Genomic DNA, 24,086 nt, shown 5'->3' with positions numbered 1-24,086 from the left:
CACATCATTAATGAAGAAGTTGAACAATATGGGTCCAAGGACAGAGCCTTGAGGGACCCCACTGGTCACAGGGCATCATGACAATTGACTTCCTTCAATTACCACCCTCTGGGTCCAACCACGGAGCCAATTTCCCAGCCAGCTGATCGTGGTGGACCCAAAGCCACAATTGGCCAGTTTCACCAAGAGGTGATCATGGGATACCAGATTGTAGGCTTCAAGATATATGACATCAATCTCTTCTCCCTTGTCCAGGTGATAGGTCACCTGGTTGTAGAAGGAAATGAGATTGGTCAAGCAAGACCTACCTGCAGCAAACCCGTGCTAGGTATCCCTCAGGATGTTGGCATTGGCCAGTCCATTAAGGATGGCCTCTTTAATAAACTTTTCTAAGACCTTGCCCAGGATAGAAGTCAGGCTGATGGTCTTTAGTTAGCCGGATCCACTTTCCTCCCTTTCTTGAAGATCGGCACCACATTGCCAGTAAACAGCTGGCACCACATTGCCGATGAACAGTGTGTCTTTCTTTACTCTCTCTGCATGCAAATTACTGAACTTGCCTTTATTGGCTTAATTGAATACCCATGTTTACGTTAGGTTATACTGGGTTAATTAAATACCCATGTTCACATTAGGTTATACCTAAAAATCCAGTTGCTTTTTTTGTTTATCATTAGGTGAGGACCCTTTGGGGGCAAAATTCTGCTTTGTTGCTAACATGTCTAAGTGCCACTGACATCATTTTAGGTGCCCGAGTCACAAAATAACATTCTGCCTCACCCCATTTAACAGCCCGAATAATACCACAAGGTCCAAGTTTCTTAAATGATTAAGTTTGTACTACTGTGCATGCTCAGAAGTGATTCATTGCTGTCATGAAGGTGCCTATAACTCCATTTATGCTGTGCTGAAAACTGGGGCCCTGCCAGATGTTACACCTAAGACACGATTAGCCTGCTAATTGTGCTGTAACCCCTGCTACATGTTCAAGGAATTAATGGCACGACAATAGAGGAAACCAGGCACAAAAATTTTGTGCCATTGCACATATGGTAGGAACAAACTAGAGCTGGTTCTAGATGCCTGTATGGTCCCTGGGTTGAGATTGCCAAACAGGTGATTGTTGGTCACAGCTCTGGAACTGCACTGGAGCCAATTCAGTTGATTGTCAAGTCCGAGCCCCAGGACTGCTTTAGTTTAGGTTGGGCTGCAGGTTTATCTTTTAATTAGCTGGTTCGGGGGAGCATGGGATCATGATCCTCTCTACACGGGCAAGTAGTAATTGCGTCATTAGGATCTGATTCCTGATCCCAGAATTCCTTGTTCTGTCATACACATCAGAGGATGCAATTTTTGGGATCAAGGACGGGTTCCATTGCACCATTAAATAAATGTTTGCCGGTCCATTTCATTGTGGAAATGTAAAAATGCTGTGCATACTCCTGAAAGTATAACTGACTGAAAACTGTTGCTAGCAACTGTTTGACACTGCTTGCAGATGGTGGCCACTTTTGCCTTGTAGCCAAGGCACTTGCCTGGGACATGGGAAAGTCATGGGATGGGATTTAAATCCTGATCTTCATCCATAACCAGAGAGTGTTCTGACCCCCAGACCATGGGCCAGTGAGGACTATGAGTCCCTTCTATTAAGGCCAGGCCACTGGGGAGCGTGTCGTGGGGGCAGAAGGAGAACAAGCAAGAAAGAGCCTAACTGTGGCTTGGGTAACCCTTACTTCCAGTATTGTTTGTCCATGTTGCATTACAGGGCCATAGGAAGAACTGTGTAAACAGCATTGGAGCAGAGGTCATATTTCCTCACATGCTGTTTCACTTGCTTGAAAACTCCTTCCAGTAGGATTTGAAGCCTCCCCCCAATAGGGTTAGAATAGATGTTCATATTGTACTATTTGGAAAACCCACTAGTGGCAATGCTCATTGCTTTTACAAGGAGGAAAGGACTGTTGGCAGACATGATCTAGAATCCTTAACCTTGTGTTCCAGGGTTTGGAGAGAGTAAAAGAATACTTGATGGACTGTCAGTAGTAAACCTCAATGGTTCCAGCTTTTCTTTCAAAAGAATAAAGCCACATGTACAATAATGCCATAGTACTCCAGATTTCCATCAACTTAAGTGATACATTTGGCATTAAGTAGTCACTGGGTAAAATGATATGACCAATTGTGGGAGGAAGGACTAGAACCCAGAACTAGAACCTTGCCAGGGAATGACCCTCTTCCCTGGGCCACTGATTGAAGCTGCCTCCTGGACTTAGGACTCTTTCCCTTTTGGCTATCCAGTGCTAACTTCAGTAAGAGAATGGTGGAAGGTGCCTATAGCTCGATGGCTGAAGCACTTTAGAAGAGGTGGCCTTAACCCGTCGAGGGAGGCTGACAGCTCAGATCTTCCATGTTCAAGGGAAGTGTTTGAACTACTGGGCCAGGGCTCAGCAACCTACGACTCTTAGTCTTGGTCTGGCCTGCAGATGTGGAGCCTCTGTGGCATTTGGTGGTGGGGGTTGCAGTTTTAGATGCTTACCCCATACTGCCATAGGGATGAATGCTAGTGGTGGTAGAGACCTTGTGCCCACCCACCTGCACCTGACCCAGCGTGGGTCACTCTGACCCACAGCCAGAAAATTTATCTACCCTGGCACTAGGCTATTTATGGAGAGGTGGAGGTTTATGCTGATGTGTCTGCTATCTTGTATGTAGGTGCAGTCATCCTTGTCTTCCGTGCTCAGTTCAGAACCCCTTGTAAGATGTCTGTATTGCACAGTCAGGAGGCAGTGGAATTCCAACTAGATGGATGCATCTTAGGACAGGTTAAAGCTCCCCAATGAAATAAATGGAAAGTTATGTGGCTTCTGGGTATCAGGAGGAACTGTCTCTGGAGGTGTGTAAGTGGTTTCCATTAAAATGAATGCGAGAGTTGTGAAATTCTGCCGGGTAAAGTAGCATTTGCCTCTGGGGGAGTGCACTAGCTTCTTATTGAAAGTATAGGAGAACAAGAACATTTAGACATGTACTCTCTGAGTGTGGGGGTGGCACTTTAATTAGAGCGGCTTGAGAGCCTCTGTAATTAAAGCACCCAGAGTGTCTCATGAATCAGTGTCCCTGTACTGAAAAATGGCAGCGGAGGCGAGCTCGTCAAATGAACTTTAGTTAAAGCTCCCCCACCACCATTTTTCAGTGCAGGGATGCTGATGCACAAAATGCTGGAGTCAGCTGGAGTGTGGTAATTCCCACGCACCAATAGATTCTATTAATTACAGTGCATCGGAGCAGCCTCACTGCTCATATATAGGCATCCTAAATGTCCACACAGGATATATAGCAGCATTTCCCAACCTTTTGGTTTCAGTGGCACACTTACTGGGCCTCTCCTAGCATACCAGCTGACTGACTGCAAAGCTGGGGGTTAGGCGGTGAGTGGCTGGGCATGGAAAGAGGTGGGGGGGGCAGGGTGGCACAGCTGAACAGAGCTAGTGGATGCAAATCACTGGCTGGAGCCACATCCCCGGTCTGTCTGTCTGCCTGCAGTGGCACCAGGAGGTGGGCGTGGCTCCAGGCCAAAATTCTATGACACACCTGCACATGCCTCACAGCTCACCAGTGTGCCATGGCATGCTGGTTGGGAAACACTGGTATATAGAACTGCATCTTGTTGTATTAGGTTGGAGAAAGCACAGACTAAGTTGAAGACATCTTAGCAGGGATGCAGAATTAATTTAGCCCTGAGAGTCTAAGGTGGCAAATGCACACACAACTGTTTCCTCTGTCAGTTCCTGAGATGACGTCTCTTCCATGAGTCTTATATCCATATTTGTACCAAGTTGCTTTATAAGTAAAACAATGGGACTTGTTTGCAGATAGGCAGTAAAATAGACAGGGTTTTTATATTGCTTATTGCTAAAGATATACAGCTATAGGCTGCAACTCTTCTAGGTAGCAATCAGCCTAGGCTGGAGGCAAAAGAACAGAGAAAGAGGCCATGTTGGGAACCAACTTTGTTTGGTCAGAGGCAAGCAGCAGTGAGCAAAGGCAGCACTGAAGTGAGATGTTTGTGGAGTGAGTGGGGAAGAGCAACAAAACTAGAGGCAAATTTGGAAAATGTAACTCTACAAAGTTCCCAAGCTAGGTGGAGGTAGGACTAGAACTCAGAAGCCTGATGCAGCTGTTAAAAAGAAGACTCAACGTGACAAATGTCTGCAAGAACTTGGCATGAGACTAGAGAGAGGAGGGGCTTAAAAGTGCTTCATTTCTCCTTATATGAGGACTGTTATCTGCCTCTAGGGAAAAGTAAAAAGTGAATCAGTATTCTGGGTCACCGTACAGAGCTGCAGAAACCGAGCCTACTGTTAGAAATGCAATATTTATTCATGCTTGCCTAGAAGAATGAGAGGAATTGGGCATAAATTCAAGTAAAAGGCTTTTACTCTCACTTTTTACTGTTAAGCCAATTAGTCAGGATGGAAAAAAATAGCATATGTTGCAGCACAAATAAAGCCAGTTTTTCAGAATGCTGTTGGCTATTGAAGGGAGAGAGTGAGTCACACTTTGATCAGCATTGGTTTGAAATCATGTCTGAACAAGCTGAAAATCTTAGCAGGGCTGGGAAGGTTGAAACAGGGCCATTTATCGCTATTAACAACAGTTTTGTGGTTCAGATAAAGCATGTTCAAATTAATCTGAGCAAAATTAAAAGAAGCTTTAAATGATGCCACAATGTTTTGTGTTTAAGATAGGGCTCAAAACATGTTCCCAACATTTGCTTGCTTGGGGCTAAGCTGATTCCTACTGACTTAGTACACTGGATCCCATAGGCCAGTTGCCCCCTGCTGCCTAACTAGTATAGGAGACTGTTAAAGAAGAACAGTATAAAGACTGTATTCCCAGAGTGTGGATATTGCTTGTGGAGGAAGGGGAAGAAGTAATGGATGTGAAACTCTACAACTTAATTGCCAAGTCCTGTCTTCAGCTATCCCCAATTAGTCCCATCTGCAGGTAAGTCAGGGACCTAAGGCCTTGTTACACATTAATTTTAGGCAGCTGCTGGAGCTCTTAACTCCTAGATCCTGCTGTACATCTAGGGGTGGCAGGACAGGCCACAAGTACCATGGCCTGTGCTGCCTACCATGTGTGGGTCAGGTGGGGCCAAGGGACCCACTGTGGGCTGGACAAAATGTGCTGGTGAGCCAGATTTGGCCTGCGGGCCTATTTTTCCCACCCTTGCCCTAGGTTGTCCACACATTAATACCTGAAACTAGTTTTAAGCACACTTTAGACTATGCCAGGGTTGGTTTATCTCTGATTTGTTTTACCCATCCCGTGTTCCATTAATGTGTGGCCACTCCCCACAGGTGAGCTGCTCAAGTTGCAGTTCTCCAGCATCCTAGGATGCAGTGTCCTCTTTCCCACCTTCCTGTTCTGTGTGGACAAAGTTCCACCCCCTGAATTCTGCTGCTCGGGGTCAGTTCTGGCACCACACCAATTCCTCTTCCTGCCCCCAGGGGTGGAACTCTGTGCAAGCAGCCTATGGAGCACATGCTAGCTAGCTGGGTCACAGGGCATGAATGGGTCCAGGAGTGGGATCTGGGGCGGGTGGGGAGGAACAAGGTAGGGGCCTGGATTGGGTCCCTGTGAGCTGGGGCTTCCTTCTTAGGTCAGTAACTCCCCCCGGAAATGCCTTCCTTCATTGCTCCCACCCCCCAGCCAGCCTGGGAAGCATGACCAGCACTCCTCACAACCCAAGCCCAAATCCAAATTTATTAAAACATGAATGTGGCAGGGCACCTTTGGGTGCTTGCCACTCAAAAGGTCAAGAGTAGACAGCATAGGCAGTTTGCAGGTGGAGGCACTCCCCAATCAGGAGTCACATGGGGACCAGGAGACTGCCTGACTGGGGAAGAGAGTTTAACTGTTAGCAATAATAGCAGGCTTGAGCATGAAAGCCAGCAGCAGTTGCTGCAAGCTGCTGGAGGCAGAACATCGCCTGGTTGAAGGTGCTGCTCAGAAACATCTGGAGGACAGGGTAGGAACTATGAGAATGGCAGGAGGTTTCTGGTCCTGGGCATGACTTAAAACTACACCCTGCTGGGGGTGGATGGTGTGGTGGGGCTGGTTGCGGCCAGAAAATGCCATACCTGTGCCTCCCCAGTGAAGGGTGAGTATGGGGCACTAGAAAGCCTTGGCCCCTGCTGTCTTGTGGGTTACCCCAGGGAGGGGAAAGTTTAGGGGAACATGACCCAATAGAAAAGCAACAGGAGTCCAGGCCCATTGCATGGGGCCTGGGGCATGGATTAGTTGACAAATGCCTGAGGCCCGAAGGGGCATGTTGCCCAAAGGGTCCAGGTATGTCAAGAGATGCCTGAGACTTGCACAGCTGTAGGCTGAGTTAGTAGGGCCCAGGTAAGTTGTCAGATGCCTGAGGTCCAAAGGTCCAGTGAGGGCTAGTAGGGCCCAGGTAAGTTGCCAGATGCCTGAGGCACAGAGACTTCAGCAAAGGGGCTGAGTAGAGCGATAGGGACCTAGCAGTGGTGTAGGATAGGGCCTAAAGATGGCCTGAAATGCTGTACACAAGCTGTTCAGAGTAGTGGCAGCCAGCAGCAGTGTAGAGTAGGACCTAAGATGGTCTGAAGGGCTGCACCAGATGCTGACCAGGATAGCTACACCCAGTAGCTGTGTAGAACAGGGCCTGGAGACAGTCCAAAGCGCTGCACAGAAGCTGACTGATACAATTAGCATAGGGAGTCCCAGTGAGGGTCATTAGTTAAAGGCACAGGCATGAATTAAAGGCCCAGGCACATCCAAAGATGCCTGAGGCCTAGTTTAGGCCAGAGGTCATAGTGGCCCAGTAAGGGACTGGAGGAGTAGTTGAACACACGGTGTGGCGGGAGAATGTCAGTGTGCCCCAGGGTGGAATGAGTGTCCCAGTGAGACCCTGGAGCATGGGTTGGTGTGAGGCATTGTGCAATATGGATACCATCTGCAAGTCATGGTCCATGGTGTAGGGGCAATACGGAGCCATGGGTAGCGCCCATGGCATTGGGCTTTAAAATGGGCAGCCTCCTGCTTAAAACTAAGTAACCTATTGTTTACATCAAGGTGTGGCAGATGAGTGTAGGAGGGCAGACTGCCCAAACAGGGAGGTGGACCAGCCTTGTGCCTGGCCCTGAGAGCTACCCCATTACAATGAGACTGCGGCAGTGCATCTTTGGTGCTTGCCACTTTAATGACTGAGGCAGGCAAACAGCCATCAAGTGCCTGATGAGGGTGGCCATTTTCAAACAAAGGCCAGCCGGGCAGAATCAGCAGTTAGCTGCTTGCAGCCAAGGGAGCAGCACCATCCAGCTCCCTCGTGGTGTGGAACATGCTGGAGGTAAGGGCAGGAGCTAAGGGGATGGACTGGGGAGGCTCCTGGTTCTGGACATGACCTGAAACTACATCCTGCCGGGGAAGAGTGGCCTGGGAGGGGGGGCTCCCTGTGGCAAGGGAGTCCCTAAGAAATGCCAGACAAGTTACCTCCCTGGTGAAAGGTGAGGAGGGGTGCCTCAAAACCCCAGCCCCTACAACTGGGTGGGTAACCCTGTAGTAGGGCCCAAGAAGACAGACCCATATAAGAGGGTGGGTGAGCAGTGCGAGAGCCTAGACAAAACCCTCCGCTGGTCAGTGCTGGGGCCAGGACCAGGATGGTCAAAAGGGCTGGAGTACCCACCAGGAGGGACGCCTAGAGCTGGAGGCCTGGGGTTTCAACTGGCCTGGAGGTGGGCCAGGGCCAGTGTGGCCCATGGTCCCAGAGGAGAGCCACACCTGAGAGGGAAGGTCTAGGGAGCTTCCTGTCCTGAATGATGGCAGGGATTGAGGCTGCCTGATTAGGAGGGATCTAGTTGGGGTCCAGACTAGAGTCTAATGGGGTCCAGTGTGGGGCCGGAGTCATTAAGAACTTATGATGCCATCTTAGAAATATGGGCCACGGTGTAGGGAAAGTTTGATGCTGTGGATAGTGCCCCTTGGCATCGGGGTAGATAATGGGCAATCTTCCGTATTTACCAGCAGTTTATTGTGGCAGGAGAAACTGGGCGGACTGCCCTATGTAGACAAGTGGGCGAGCTGACTTGAGATGCAGTCCTAAGCTTGCCACATAGACCTTCTTTAATTTACTTCCTCTTTTTATTTCATCCTTCAGTGTCTGGCTGACTTCATTTCACCACTCCAACCCGCCCCCAATTCCTTTCCACCTCCCATTTCATTACCCGCCCCATCCCATTGTGCCTGGCCAGATCTCTCCTGTCACTAAGGCACCACATCAGGACATTCCTCTAACCCTGTGTCTCTTGCAGGTGTCCTTCCACTTTCTTCATATTTATCTCCCTGACTGAGCTGTTTGCTCGTGTATAGATCAAGTGACCTGCAAGCTATCACTTTGATCCCTGACTTTAAACCCATTGCTGTCATCTAGGTAGCAACTAATTAGTCACAGATGGCCCATCTCTCTTGAAAGGTCTTCCCACCCAGTGACAAAGGCCTGGTCCATTTTCACCAACTCACAGACCACTTCTGCTATTTTGTCTTCTATTTTGTCTCCTGCTATGAAGCTGACTTGGTGCTAGTGGCTCCAACTTCCCATTGGCCAGTCTCAGCTTGCCTTGTCTTTCACTGATCACCTTCTGCCACTCTTCTTTTGGTGCAAAGGCCTTGATTTTTCCATCGATTTGCTTCCTGCTTGGTCCCTGTGGTCTTGGATTCTTCTTGGTTCATTTGTTCTGATGCTTGGACACTGATGGCCTCTGGTCTGGCTACAAGGGTCATGTGCTGCATTTCTCATTCTGGTGCATCAGCTGTTTGCTTGGTTCTGTTGGTCTTCTTCTAGGTCTCCTCTGCATTGAGTCTCTCTCCAGACTGTCAGCCCTGCCTTACCTTTGTTTGCATCATGCATAGGGTGAAATTGGGATAGGGAGAGGAAGCAATAGGGTTTGAGGATCACTTTTTGTCCTGTACTCCTCAAACCTTTGGAACATCAGGAAGCTGAGTGCCACTCAACCTGCCTTCATGACCTGATTTTACACTTGCCCTGGAGAAACTGCAAAGAAGGTTTTCAAGTCATAGTTAAGGAGCATGTCCTATGTGAAGAACTTGGAATAACAACATATTTCATCATCAAAAGCTGAAAGGAATAGTCTTTCAAGTGTTGTTGGACAAAAGTATACAGCTATTGTGTCCTTTCTCTCTGTTGTTTATAAACCTGATGTACCAGAATTTCAAGTAAATCGGGAGGGTTTGTGTGTGTGTATACACATTTATATGTATTTATAGAAAGGAAAAGAGACTGAATAATCTGAACAGTGTGCATTTAAAATTTATTTGGTTTCTAAAACTTTATTTTTAGGCCAAAATTTTAAATAGTGACTAGTTCTAGAGCTCTCAATTTTTGGCTGCTCAACTGAGACATCTGTCTGACTTTCATGAAATGTTCAGCATCTGCCCTTAAAACAAATCTGTTATTTTTATAGGGTCTCAAGTTGGGCACTTGGAATCACCAGTTACTTCTGAAAAATTTATATAGAACATTTAGCATAGGGTAGAAGACTTGTAACCATCCCAATAGCTAAAAAATTAATTTGCTTTTGTTGTTGTTGTTGTTTATCTGAGGTTGACACACATATCTGCCAAAACTTGTGCTGATAACTAATCTGTTTTCTATGACACGTTTTTAGGTATTCTTTTGCTGTAGCCATAGGATACCTCACATTGTGCCACATTAGCCGACTATGCATATTCCATTATGGTATTCTTACTACAGATTTCTCTGGGTGAGTATTTAAGCTGAATGCTGTTATTTATTATTAGAGTTGTTTAGGCTCTTACTTCAGTACATTTTAGAAGTGTGCCAAGATATTCAAGTGTATTTCTGCAGTTTGCTTATACTTTCAAAAAAGGATGTTTTTTCAGAATAATCACTGCACAATCCTACAGTGCCTATCTGTTCTGGGGTTGGGGCAGAGAATCCCTAGGATGTGGAGTTGCTCTTTGGAGGATGTTTGGATCCCTGGATTGTTTCACTAGAGGAGAAAGGTTGAGCCATTTGCTACTCCCAATGAAGCAGTGAGCCAGGGCTTTACTACTAGCTCTTGAAGCCTATTCTGATTGTTTGGGTAGACTGCTACTTTCCTTATTCCTTCTCCAGTAAGACAGTAAGAGAGGGTTGCCACTATTGCTCAAAAAGCCCAGGCCTTCTCTTTTCTCTTTCGGCTTCTCTGCTTTTGGGTTACCCCAGCGATCTCTTCTTCCAATCTGGGAAGCTTGGTCGCACATACGTTTTCCTTTCCTCCAGTAAAACTTGCTTGGGCGTGGGAGGATGGGTCTCTTAGGGCATGTAAAAGTAACTGAAGTAGATATAAATGAGGTAAACTTTAGCTGCATCTAAGCCTGCATTGTCATTAAGTTGTTTTTCCCCTTTAACTGGGGGAGTTAATTTAATTAACTGGGAATATAATTTAAATAGTCTACCTTTGTATGCTTTCTTTTTCTTTTCTCAGTCTTGTCCACATAGAACTTGGTCCTACTGGGGAATTTATGTGCTGGGAACAATTTGCTGGCACCAAAACAGTAAAAGGGGCCTTACAAAAGTTGTGATATCCTACATCAGAAGAGTGACTAAATCATTACAGATGTTAGCTCTTGCTATTAATCTTACTTCTTGGAACGCAGAAATTTGCTGCATTAAAAAGAAAAGCATAGTCATTCATTTTCTGTTAGATATAAACAATCTTTTTTTTTTTATGAGGGAGGCAGAACATGACTATTACAGTCTATATAGTATGTTGCAGGTGCCTTTTCTGGGCCTTAGTTTCAGCGGAGGCATAAAAATACAAACACAGGCTATTTCTGTGAATGTGTCTTTATTTCTTTAGATGTATTTAGTCTCCTGGTCTAGAAGGCTTTGAGACACTTGGGCTTTAAGAGGGGAAATGTATTCAGAGAAACTTAATTTTGTAAGATTTTCTTATGTTTTTTTTAATTGCATATGAGCATACCGACACTGAACATGACAAAACAAATAGGTAAATGGGATTGGAATGTTATAGAAGTATGTATGTCAAAGAACATTGTTCATAATGTGTATCCGAATACACTGTAATGCTTGGTAGATCTGCTCAAAGGAAATGTAATTAAATTTCATTGGAGAGGCAGTTGTCCTTCATGGATTCAGGGCTATTGTATGCTCTCTTGATGCCAAAGGGTTGCTCTCATTAATGCTTAGACTGAAGATGATACGACTGCAGCTAGCTCAGATAATCTAGGATAATCATCCTCTTCTGGGCTTCAAGCTTTAAACAGATCACTGAGCAATAGTAAAGCTATGTTGAAGGGTCCCTACCTTAGAAAATAGACATAAAATACATGTTTGGTTTTGAAATCTGAAGAATAAGCAGGTAAAAAACTAACAGAGTTTGTTTACCGTGGGTCACAGGATTTTCTAGCAGCTAGACACTAGAAAGTGTTTCCTTGGAGTGCAATCTACATGATAGCAAAGAAGCATCTGTCTTCTAATTCTAATATCCTCAGCCTTCCAGTTTTACTATTTGACTTGTCATTTTAAATGAAGGTATTCAGGGTGTTTCTACCAAAATGTATGGATGCCTGATTTTGCATTCACCATCACTTAACTTATACTTGCAATGCATTTTTGATCCCATAATAATGGGTAGGTATGTTTTGTTTTGTTTTGTTTTGTTTTTTCCTATTTTGGGAGCAGGAAATACCTGTGGAAGGAAAATTGGTAACTATCAAGTCCATTTTATGTCTTAAAATAGAAAATAATGCATCAAATTTTATATCATTGTTAGGGACCTACCAAAATCATGATTTTTGTGAAATCTGGTATTGCCCAATAAATCTGGCATGCCTGTGAAATTTGCTGGGAGGGGTGTGGGAAGACTTACTGAAAATAGAATGCTGGATCCCCAGAGGGAGCCAGTAATCCTCAGGGTACTGTGGCAGCCTGCTCAGGAGGGAAGTGGCGGGGGGCCTGCCCACTTAAAGGGCTGCTGGCAAGATGGTTGCCACGCCTACTCCTTGCCGCTGAATGGATGTGAGGACTGCTTGTCATGTGGCACTATCCCTCTCCAATTGGTGACAAGGGGCAGGGCAATACAACAGGCAGCCCTCCCAGCCAATCGGTGGTAAGAGGCAGGACCCCCAAGAGCCCCTTGGCCAATCATGTGTTGGGGGCGGCGCTGTACTCCTCTCACAAAATGGCGGTTGGACCCTGCATTCTGTCTGTGAAATCAGGAGGCAGCCACCCTGATTTTAGTAGGTCCCTAATCATTGTAATTAATCTCTTCAAAGACAGGGATAGCAACCATTAGTTTTCTAATAGTGACTATGTTAATTTCTCTAGGGCATGTCTACATGTGCATTTAGGTGCACCTAAATTTAATGCACATTAAATGGGTTTAAGCAGGTGTCTACACGTACAGGCATTAAAGTGCATTAACATTGTGTTTGGACTGACTTGGGACTAAAATTAGTCCCAAAGCAGTCCACACAGTGTTAATGTGCTTTAACTATTCATGCCAAAACCTAATACCTGCATTTGCAGGTATCAAATTTAGGTGCAATTAGCCCAACCTCACCATTTTTAAAGTATATTAAGGGCACGCACATGTAGACACGTGCTTTAATGTGCCTTAAAACGTTTTGTGTAGATGTTCCCCAAGAAGACCAAAAATAAAGTTGGGACACTGCTTCATGCCATGAAGACAACAATAGAGCTGGTTGTGTTATCTTAATAAACATTTTTTGTTGCTGTTGGTGAAAAATTAAAAGTCATGGCATTTGCTCATCCTTGTTGAAAAGTCTAAGTTTTTAATTTTTAAAAAATGAAATCATGAAAACAACTTTTCAGTAACAATTGTTAGTTTTAGTAAACACCTTTTGAATTTTAATTATTTTAAATAGCTGAATGCAGTGTTTTACCTTCAGTTTTATTTACTTTTTTTTTTTTGAAAGATGTAAACATTTGTGTTGAATTACTTTTCTTAGGATTTTTAGGATTATTTATTTCTTTTTTAATCCTGATTTTCTTTTTCTTTTTCTTCTTTTTGCTAAGAGGATTATGCTGGTGAGTTGTATTGGGTTTCTTAAATACTTTATAACAATGGTAATACTAATATTACACTATCTTCTTTAGGGTCATAGACATGACTGTCAATATAGTAATATTAATGCTATATAATATTACACCTATTAGCAGAAGTGAGCAAGTTAAAAAAAATCAAGCGAATGTGATGCTTTTCTAAAGGGCCATGGTAGCAGAGCCTTATATTATCCTTCTGTGTAGTAAGTCTTGCTATGACACAGGTTGAGCAGTGGTACCCTTTCAACATAACTGTAAATGGGTACCATACCGGGTCATTAAGGCTGAGAAGATAAAAGGGGCCAGATGTCATACTACCCACTTAATTTTCTTGTGTGCAGTTGTTTATAGGAACTGGGATGGCTTGACCTTGCTAGCCAATGAACTGCGTAGGTTCAGGACCTTTAGGTCTGGAAAATAGGGAAGGACATGTATCCTACTTAAACCACTTAAGCCTACAGCTAACTTTGTGTACATAACTGATTGAATCAGTGGGTCTTTATACATTGTAATGTAAATGCTTGAGTTCTTTGCTCAGGTAAGATCATGCAGTCTTTCACTGGTTGATTTACGTTTTGGAATTTACCCAGTGTACGACCAAAAATCAGTACTATTTAAAGAATGTCTAATGAAGGCCAGGGAGTACCATACAGGTTTTTATGTGAAATGTTGGCTACCTTGGTGCCATTACCATCAGAAGAAATTAAAAAATCACCATAAAAATGGACAGTAATAGGTACTATTATTTAGAGTCTTGGCGGAGAAGTCAGTGGTTGGATTAGTTTGGAGCTGAACTACCTTGCTATCCTTAAGGTGTAATGTTCTTTCCCTAATATGAGGTGCACTGGCTGACTGATGTGCAAAATCTTTCACTTTAACTCTGCTTTACTGCTCTGTAGGTTAATCGGGGCTTCATTTTCTAAGATGATTGGAGCAAAACATTTAATCAGCACTAGCTATATTCGAAAGGGATCAACAGCTTGCTTAGCAAGCCACTTTAAAAATGAACACAATCAAATTTAAATTCTAGAAAAGCCTTTTAAGAAGGTTTTTAGTGGTGAGTGTCATAAGTCAGTGGCTTGACTTCTGATGCTTAATGCTCTGTTGTTTTTTTTTTCCTCCTAGTGGTTTTGTGTCAAGCACAAAAGATAGCAGCAGAGGTACAATAGCCAATTTTTACACAGAAAATATACTTGATGGAAACTGATTCTGAAGTATTCTCTTATCATTGTACCGTATTGAAACAGTAAACACTCCCTAGAGTAAACTTGCTTTTTTCCCCCTCTAGAATGGATGAAATCAAATTTATTTATTTTTTTACAAGTGTATCTTTAGGGCAGGTAACTCTGGGGACTGAAGTCCTTTACGGACAGACCAGGCACAGAATGGGTTATATTAATAAAAGAAATGACTCTGCTAATATGTTTCTTTTCTGTAAGGGGAAAAAATAGTTTTTTCTGTAAATCCATTTATTGCTTAACAGCATACTAAGTATATATCTTCATGGGCCTTGACTGAGATCACTTTCTGATTACACATTAATTGTCAAAGAGCCATCAGGTGTTATCTACCAGCCTGCATAAATTCAAACCAGTGAATTAGAATTGGAAAGCTTTATAACCCATTAATATCTTATGAAACGTCTCTAGGAAAAAACTTTTTTTCTGAAAGAAAGCAACCTTTGACTGCAAGGAATAATGAAGAAATAATTATCTCATGAAAGCTGTGACTTGCAGTTGTTTAGAATGGTTCTGATTTTTTTTTTTTTTTTTTTTACTTAAAAATGACTTCAGCTTTCACCCATAACATGAAACAAACTGGAAACCAATTGATGTATGAAAAACTCAGCCCTGTATCTTCACGTGCATGCTTCAGGATTTTCAGGCTTGCACTGAAAACAAAAGTAACAGATTACTGCAGATTGCAATATTTCTGGCATGGTAATAAAGTCAAGGAATCTGGACAGTTAAACAAGAGAACTTGCCTGTGTGAGATTTTTACTTCAATTCCAAGATGAAGTAAACAACTTTAAAAAAAATATTGTTAATGCTTGTCCACATTAAATGTTTTGCCAACAACCACACAGTTAGTGAAACTGTCAGTGGAACTGTTTTTAGATATGGCGGGCTAGACTGTTCAGTAGTATTACCTAGAACAAATTGGGCTCAGTTTGTTTGGTCAACTTATTTTTCTAGAGTATTGTACCTAATCCCTTGGAAAAACCAGGAGTATACTGATTATACCATGACTTGTTCCTCTTGGCTGTACTAATGAGGCAGGCTAGTTGCAAAGTGTGTTTGCATGAACGTGTTTAAATCATGTTTAAAAATATTTTAACTAATGTGGTAGGCAGATCTAATTAGACCTCAGAGGTTTTATGACTGTTATTCAAAATGCTCTGCAGGTATTCCCAGTATGTCACTGTGTCTTAGCTTTGGCGACTTCCTCTGCAGTATTTTTAACCTCCTCCAAAAGTGGTGTCCCCATGCTGGTTGGGACAGGATGAAAGCAGTATGAATGTTCTGGTTGGAGGATAAACTGCAAGGAATGTTTCCACCTTCTTTAAGAAGGTTACCAAATAGTTTAGATCAGGCTGTCCAACTTCTGAGCAGCCAGGGGCCGCACCAGTGTTGGCTTAAGGCTCCACAGGTGCCCCCGCCCCTGTTGCGTTGTTTTCCACAGGTGCCCCCGTCCCTGTTGCAGGCACCCTTAGCCACGGATGCCTCCAGTGCTGCAGACTATGTTGCCTGTCCTTGGACAGGAAGCAGAATCTGGAGGAGGGAGAAGCTCAGAAACCCCAGCTGCTGGTGCAGCTGGAACAATAGGAGGAATGCCAGCTGGGTGGGAGCTTGGTGGCTATAAATTATCCTTTTGTTAGTTGGATAACCCCAGTCAAGAGGATATTGGGTCAGTTTGATCAGTGGAGGCTACTGAGATATTCTAAGGGTCTGTTTTTCCTTCTTGTAATGTCTTTTTATATTTCCTGACAGTCATTTCTATATCAGATATGCTGAGCATACTGCCTGGGTAGAACAGTATGACTTCTATTGTTTTCCCATAAGTGGTTTCCCTTTCAAGATTGTGTTGTTTTTTCAGTATAGGGATGCAAAATAAATACATTTTTGTGAAAGGTTGCCTCATTTGGGGTTCAAATTTAAGGGGGAGACCTTGTCATTCTTTTCACATTAAACTGATGTACTTTACTCAGTGCCTATATATTATCTATGTTATGACTAATAAATTCCTGATATCGATAAAGAAAGATTCTCTCCTATTTTCTCCGTGTTCATACACTGGGGCGTTTTAACAAAGGCTGTTTTTGTGCATGCCGTTTTAATTTGCGCTCCTGAATGCTTGTGTTGTGGTGTTCATATTCATTGGCTTAGAGTAGGAGCTCCAATTTTCAAAGTCAGGCACTTAAATTTTAGGTGTACACTTTTGATTCTAAAGCATATGATTTAAAGTCGTCCACCTGAATGTTTCTGTAAAATGCTTATCACTGTCAAGAAGATGAATGATGCAGTTTTCTTTTTAAAAGGAAAAAGGATGTTGAATTAATTTCAGCAGCATGGACCGGGCTTATTTTGCATTTGAAAATTGTTTTGGTTGCGCTTTTCAAATGGAATTTGTATATACCTGAGAGAAATAAAAACATAATAAAATAAATATTGTTTGTTTAAAATGATTCATTTTGAGTAGTGATCCAGTTCTGTTGCAAGTATTTTTCGCTCCAGAATTTTTTATGTACAGTGAGAAATCCGGCCACATTCTGTATACCAGAAATCTGGTAAATATATTATTAATAGGAAGAGGTATTAATAGTAGCTATAATTTATATAGACATGATTTCTGAAATTATATAGAGGGAACGTTTTTAATTTTAGTAGTAAAAAAATAAAATGGCACGTGGGTTGAAAACCTGACCCACGTAACTCTTGTATTTTGTTAATGCTTATGCATTAGGAATTGTTGTGTTGTGCTGTTCCTCACTTACCTCAGACCTCTTCTGTATTAATAATTCCTTGTACATATATCCCTTATAAATAAGGTCCTTAAAATATTCCTTAAAGTAACTCAATGTCTTCATGCTTATATACAATATCCCAGTCACAATATTACAAGTAGTAGTAATGGAGGAGGAGGCGGCAGTGGGCAGAGCATTGAAGTAGAACTTGGGGCATCTGGGTTCTGTTTTCAGTTCAGTTGCTTGCTTGGTGTGTTATATTAGACAAGTCACTTCACTCCTCTGTGTCTGTTTTCTTATCTGTAAAATGGGATTCTGACATCTTTTGTAAAGCACACTGAGAAACAGTGATGAGGAACTGATGATTTTTGCCTAAGAACATTCTTGTTGTATGACCCCAGTATTGTTTCCTGCCATGGCAGGGGGTTGGACTAGATGATCTACTCAGGTCTCTTCCGACCCTAGAAACTATGAAACTACTATGAAACTATTCATTAGGCAAATTTCCTGTCCCCAGAAGCTTAGTTTAAGACCACAACACTGCAAATATATATATGAGTAGTGCCACTGGACTTTATAGGACTCCTCATGTGCTTGAAGATGGGCACAACTAGAATGTGTGAATGTTTGCAGGATCAGGATAAGCCCAGTCATTTCAGGGACGAAACTCATTAGAGGGGAGTAGAAGTAAGGGAGAACAAAGGATATATTATAACTGTACCACCTTGAGATGTCAAATCTCACAAGGCTCGAATTTAGTCATTACATGAATGAAAGATTGCCAAGATGATAGTAATGTATACAATGGTATCATTTCTTCTGAGTAGGCTTGCCTGGTACTCTGTACTCTGCTGCTGAAGGTACCATGTTTTGAATAAGCTCTAAAATAAAGTTCTGAATGTGTCTTGTTGATTAAAGACCTTTCTGTAGTGTTCTGGAGAATTGTTAACTTTACAATCCTGTCCCACTTTTCAGTTTGAATAATTGCATTCTGCCTAGCTCAGGGGGCAGCAACCTTTTCAAGCTGCTGGCTGGAAAAACCCAGCTCCAGTCTGGCATGGACTAGGTGGCTTCTGCAGCATGTTAATAGCGAGGGGTGGGGGGGCAGGTTGCCCATATCCATGCTGGGGCCAGGCAGCTGGGAGATGTGCTGGCATTGCTTTTCTCAGGCCTCTGCTTACCAGCTGATACATGAGGGCAGCTTCCAGTTGGAGGGGACTTACTCCATGGCTGGGCAGCTGGGAACTTTGCTTGCACTGCTCCTGTTTCTTCCCACTTGCCTCTCCCAGGCCTCTACTTCCCTGCCCACTTTGTCTGCAGCATGGGCACAACTAGAAGCTGCCTAGCTCCAACTCAATGCCTCTTCGACTGGAAGCTATCCCACACTGCATGCAGGAAGCAGGGGACATTGCAGTGGCAATGTGGACAGGACTTCCAGTTGCCTGGCCCCCGTGTGGGCACGGGCAGAGACAAAGCCTTTTGGCTCTGTGGGCCTAATGTGGTGACTTTGTAGTTTGGTTGCCAACCCCGGCCTAGCTAGTTTCCTCCTGAAGTTTCAGTTTTTACAGGGCGTATTCCATTTTTAGTCGTAAGCAGTAATAACTATAAAATTTGTTGACAAACTGTGAGTGAAAAAAGATCTTTTGTGAGTGTAAACTATTAAAAGCTTTCACATACTGATTAATCGTACATATAGTAAGGCAGGAAGGATTTATATAGTGCGTGAGAAAAGGCTTTCATTACTTTTTATATCTTTTGTTATAGTCCACTGATGATTGTTACGCAGAAGATCACAACTCTTGCATTTCAAGTCCATGATGGTAAGCAAGTAAACCTCCTGATATTCCTGAAGACAGCTTTGTTTTACTCTAGAACTTTTTCTTTGGTGCAGTTACATGAGGCATGAATTTATCTCAGTGAGTTGCTTTGGTGAACAAGGTCAGTGCTTTGTGGAAAACCCCCCTCAGTTTTTTTGGGATTTTTCTGGAATCTAAACCTGCTTGTTATAGGAGAAGAACAAAATGAAACAAAACAAAAACTCCCCCCAAAAACAAAAGCCAAGATGCTGCTTTATTTTCTCTGGGTAATCCTCTGTACCTCCAGATAGGGGTGCACAGGTAGTGGATTGGGGCTCTGTCCTGGCCCTGACCCACACTATCACTGCTGCAAAATTCCAGCCCCAGCCCCAGAGCAGCTCCATGCCTAGCCATGCGCCCTGCCAGCGCTGCTTGGGCTGGTCTCCATGGGAACTGTGACCTGCACTGTCACAGTCCCAGTGCTCCTGGGTCTTCATGGAAACCGGCCACAGCAATGCAGGCAGGGGCTGGTGGGAAATTGGAATCCGGCTGCTGGCCAGATATGCCATTTTACCCACCCCGGTCTAGGTGCTAACTCTAATCTCATCTAATATTTAATACCAGGATAATGCCGCTGCCTTCCCTTCAGTTACACTGGATTCTTGCTGATATGAGATCAAAATCAAAGGCAGTGACATGTTTAGTCCATGGCCAGTACTAGAGACTAAGATAAAATGTTTGAAATACCCTGTCAGTTTAGCTAAAGAATGGTTTGGTCTTGAGAGATGATAGCCTGTAAACTGCTGGGGATAGGTTATAGCTTCTATCCAGAGCAGGGGCAACCAAAATGATAAGTAAGAAAACAAATATTGCCTCTAGGCCCTTGCATTATTGGGCTGTTACAAATGGTGCTCTTTTCCAGCAGAATGCCTGCTCTCACTACAGTGCAAGGCTCTTGCATTCCAGTTACAATTATTTTTGTTGTTTGTTTGCATTGCAGTCTCACATAGGGGCTCCCAAGGATCTGTTGCTCATTGCACTGTACAAACAAGACGGTCCCGCCACAGAGAACTGAATGATTTAAGGCTTCAATAAGGTTTACGTTGTGGAATTTAGTGTTGTATAGCGATACCTCTACCCTGGATACCTGAAGCAGCCTAGCTGCAGCTGTGTGAAGCTTCAAATGGGCTAGCTTGGGTATCTCTACACTAGGGTTGGGTATTTGACTGGTCAAATAAAATTTGGTCAATTGACTGGTCAACTATCTGTCAAAAATGGTAAATTATTATGAATAGGTCCAAGTAATATGCAGAAAAAGCACACGTTTTCCATTTAAGAAATGTGTCAAAAACCAATTAAAAAGTCATATTTCTGTCAAGAAAAATACCAAAAAATGCAGTATATTTTTTTTGTAAAATTGCTTTAGTCTTTGATCAGTCAAAAATATGCAGTCAGTTGACTGGTTAATTGACAATATTGACTGGTCAGTTGACCAGCTTGCCAACGCTTTTCTTCACTGTGCTGTAGTCTGCAGTGTTCACGTACCATTAAACTGTATCCAGTGGGTAACTAAACAGATGTAGAGGAGGGTAATGTGTAAGCAGAGGCAGTACCGTTAAAAAAAAAATCCCAGTATTAATTATGCTGAGAAGTGCTTATTACCCTGTCAAAGTACATATCTGTGAACTAGGTGAAATGGATGTCGTTTTCATTTCAGATGCTCACAAGTTTCTATCTGAAAATTCATGCAACTGACTCTAAATCGAAACAAACAAATCAAACATTTCAAATAACCTGAACCTGAAGTGTATTTTTTGAAGTACAGGTGCTTTCAATATTTACTAACAGAGAGGGAGAGAGCATAAAAATAAGCAGTAAAGTGAGGACATTTGTATGGCATGTATTTTGTAGTAATTTTTTGCTAATGTGGAAAATTAGGAGGCTATAAAATTCCAGTTACTATCTGTCTATGTCTGTCTATTTGGATTTGCTCCATGAGCAAAAAGTTAGTCTCTTAGTTTGTGCTGGTGAAGATAGAAGACTGTTTTAACTGCTAAAAAGCCAGCTAGGGGCAGTCATGCAGCATTTGTAAGCTTCTCAAATAAATACATTTTTGTGAAAGGTTGCCTCATTTGGGGTTCAGATTTAAGGGGGAGAGCCTGTCATTCTTTTCACATTAAACTGACTTACTTTACTCAGTGCCTAGATGCCGTCTATATTATGACTAATAAATTCCTGAGATCGATAAAGAAAGATTCTCTCCTATTTTCTCCGTGTTCATACACTGGGGCGTTTTAACAAAGGCTGTTTTTGTGCATGCCGTTTTAATCTGCATGCACAAAAACCAGGAGTTCTGCCTAGTTCTTCGTGGGGAGAAGAATCCAAGACAGCTAAAATTCTGCCTATTGGTTCAACCACAATTCTCTACATAAAATTAGGTCAGCCTCTTTGTTGCATATTGAAAAGAAAGAGCAGAATAATGTTTGCAGTTAAATGCATGCTATGAAGTATCCAGTCTGCATAGGGTTACACAGTTTATATAATGATGGTGTCCGCTTCTGCATTTCATTACTGTGGAGTATTCAGGATCATTGCCGAATGTCACATTAGCCATAAGGGGTTTTGTTTATTAATGCAGTGTTTAAGCCCACTAGTGTGTGTTTTGCAACCAAGATGTGGATTTCATGGCTAGAATGCTGTTCCAGGGAAAAAAGGAAAGGAGATTGAGTTGAGAATTCTTGACTTTGTCCTGAACAACCCCTCTTTTCCCATGATGGGTGCCACTTCTTCTCCCTTGGCCAGTTCTCTTGCTGTGAATTGTTTTGTTCCTCATAAAGAGGCCAGCAGCAGTTTTGTGGTTAATAGGACCAACAGCTTATGGGAATAGAGATATTATGGAACAGCTGTTAGAAGAAGGCACTGGGAATCAGTGCTGGTGGATGGGTATCAGGGGGCTCACTGTCTATGGGGGAAACTCTTGATGGAAGGTGAAGCTGAAGTAAGGCAGAGCTTCTTTAGAAGAGGAAGAATGAGGAGGAGAAATGTATCCAATAGGAGATGCTGATAGGGGAGGATCAAGCAGTAATATACCTTTACTCAGTTGCTTACTGCAGTTCTTTGAGGATGAGCATGCTTAACTGCAGAGATGGAAGCTGAAATAGTCGTACTCTTGGTAATGATGAAAAGCAAGAAGGTGTTTGGCTTTCAAACTCCAATAATTTTATGCAGGATATAATCTTTGGGCATGGGAATTTATTTTCTGAAGGTATTTTTGGAAGAGACCTATTTAATTGTATTGTGTCATTGCTTATTATTTATTCTTGCTAGGGATAGGTCGACAAGCTGAGGACCTCACTGCAGAGCAGAGTCGACTTGCTGTAAAGTAAGAACATAGTTTTTCTAGTTCGTCTTCAATCTCATCTAGATGAGGTTAGGTGGTGGGTTGTGTTTGGAAAAGGGGGAGCAGAGGGTGTCAATTCTACCCTCTCGGTACCAGGAGGTAAGATTTATGTTAGGATGTGCTTCCTCAGGCCACCCAGAGCTAGCTTGCTTTTATACTTATTTAAGCAATTCTATTCTTTGGGATGATGATGGTATCCCAGTCGCCATCCTTTCCCACCTGTCCAAATAAACACCAAGAGGGCCCTCATTCAGCAAAGCACCCAACCATGTGCTTAGATCACGTTAACTGTAATGGGTGTTTAAAGGGAAGCAACTTTTTTGTCAAAGCATTATCTTAATAAACATATAATTTATTTATACTCTGCTCTGATCTTTAGGCTTTCATCTTCCTTTCACTATGGCCTGCTGTTTTTCATATTAAAATATGACTTCTCTAATCAGCAACTACATTGTAGCATTAATCCATGTTCAGTTCTGTTTTTCTTTGACCTAGTTTCTAGACACTGATGCACATTTTTTGTTTACCTCTTCACTTTCAAGGCAAAGAGCATAAACTTTGAATGACTGGTCTTAGCACTTAAAAAGAGCTGATGTTGCTTGTCCAGACAAGCATCTTTTTCCCAGTTTATTTTAATTCTACAAGTCTGTAATTATCAGTTGAAGGTGGGGTTGTTTTTGAGTAGAGTGGAAGCAAGTAACTAATATTTAGCTTTGGATTTAATACATGTGAAACTTTGCTTTTGGCCAGAAAAATTGGTTGCTTATTTTCTGAGGTTTAACTGTTAGCCATTAGAAAATGATATTGGAATTTAAAACTAAAAGTCATCTCTTGAAAAACAAAAGTCTGCAAGGAAGCTAATAAAATTTCCACAGTGACCCTTTACTTTGTGTCTCCCTGTGCCCTGAGCTTTAATATGCTGGACTGCGACTGGGTTCTGTGGTCATAAGATTAACTTTACCTGTTGTTATGATGATATAGTGTTCTATACTGTACTGTATGGGGAAAGTAGCTAACAACATGCCAAAGTTTGAATGTCAGCTGCTGAGAAATAACAAACAGGGAGTTTTAAATCCTATTTTGTAATTCAGCCTTTTGTCTTCTCTCCTGTTCTTGTCCTGCTTTGTTTCTCTTTTGCTCATGTTCTCTACATTCCTTCATGCATTACTCATGTCTCTCTGCTCAGTTTTCTAGGCAGACTTGCTATTGTCTGGCAGACACAGTGGCATGACTTTGGCAAGGCTTGTTGGCTTTATCTGTTGCTCAGTATAATATTAGTGCCTGAAGTCCCTTAGTCACACATTGGGACCCCGTTGTGCTAAACTCTGTTCAAGCAGAGAACATGAAATTACTGGTGGTCCAGAGAGCTTACAAGCTGGACCTTTATCTAGAAAATTTTACTATCAGAGAGAATCTCGGCTAGATATCAGTATCTTCAGTAAGGCGCACAGTGAATGCAAAAAGTTGCATAGCTTGAACTGGTTCTGTATTCAGAAAATAAGAGAGCAGCAGATGTGTTACCATTGTTTCATCCTTTCAGCTGATGGTACACATTTAATTAAAAATACTGTCCTTACTCAAATCCAAGGCCAGGCTTTTTCCCCCATTCAACATGGGTGGGGAAGGAGACTTTCATTTTGGATTCAAGGACAAGGTGAGGGGCAAAAAGTTGTTATGGCTCTCATTTTGGCCCTGTGTCTGGGTCAGGTCCAGAGTCAGTCACAGCACCTGTTGCCTCCTCCTGCCACTGCTTACTGTCAGATGTGACTTCAGCTCCTTTCCCTCCTG

The 24,086-nt window shown here is 42.8% G+C and overlaps 1 protein-coding gene across 3 annotated transcripts in view; it reads left to right on the top strand.

Annotated features, from left to right (window-relative positions):
* Nucleotides 1–24,086, top strand: part of MBOAT1 (membrane bound O-acyltransferase domain containing 1) — an 81,190-nt gene that overhangs the window by 31,440 nt on the left and 25,664 nt on the right. Inside the window, exons 4-7 of one of the 3 annotated variants that reach the window (XM_019543970.1) lie at nt 9,714–9,809; nt 13,112–13,123; nt 18,867–18,922; nt 22,226–22,280. In XM_019543970.1, coding sequence (XP_019399515.1) covers nt 9,714–9,809; nt 13,112–13,123; nt 18,867–18,922; nt 22,226–22,280 — 219 coding nt within the window. The remainder of the gene's footprint in view (nt 1–9,713; nt 9,810–13,111; nt 13,124–18,866; nt 18,923–22,225; nt 22,281–24,086) is intronic. The other 2 variants (XM_019543976.1, XM_019543984.1) reach the window with 2 other exon arrangements.

This window comes from Crocodylus porosus, unplaced genomic scaffold (genome assembly GCF_001723895.1).
Source record: "Crocodylus porosus isolate Cpor-Errol unplaced genomic scaffold, CroPor_comp1, whole genome shotgun sequence".
NCBI classification, from domain to species: domain Eukaryota; kingdom Metazoa; phylum Chordata; order Crocodylia; family Crocodylidae; genus Crocodylus; species Crocodylus porosus.
The sequence above is the reverse complement of the archived record's forward strand: the minus strand, read 5'-3'. Positions and strand labels throughout refer to the sequence as shown.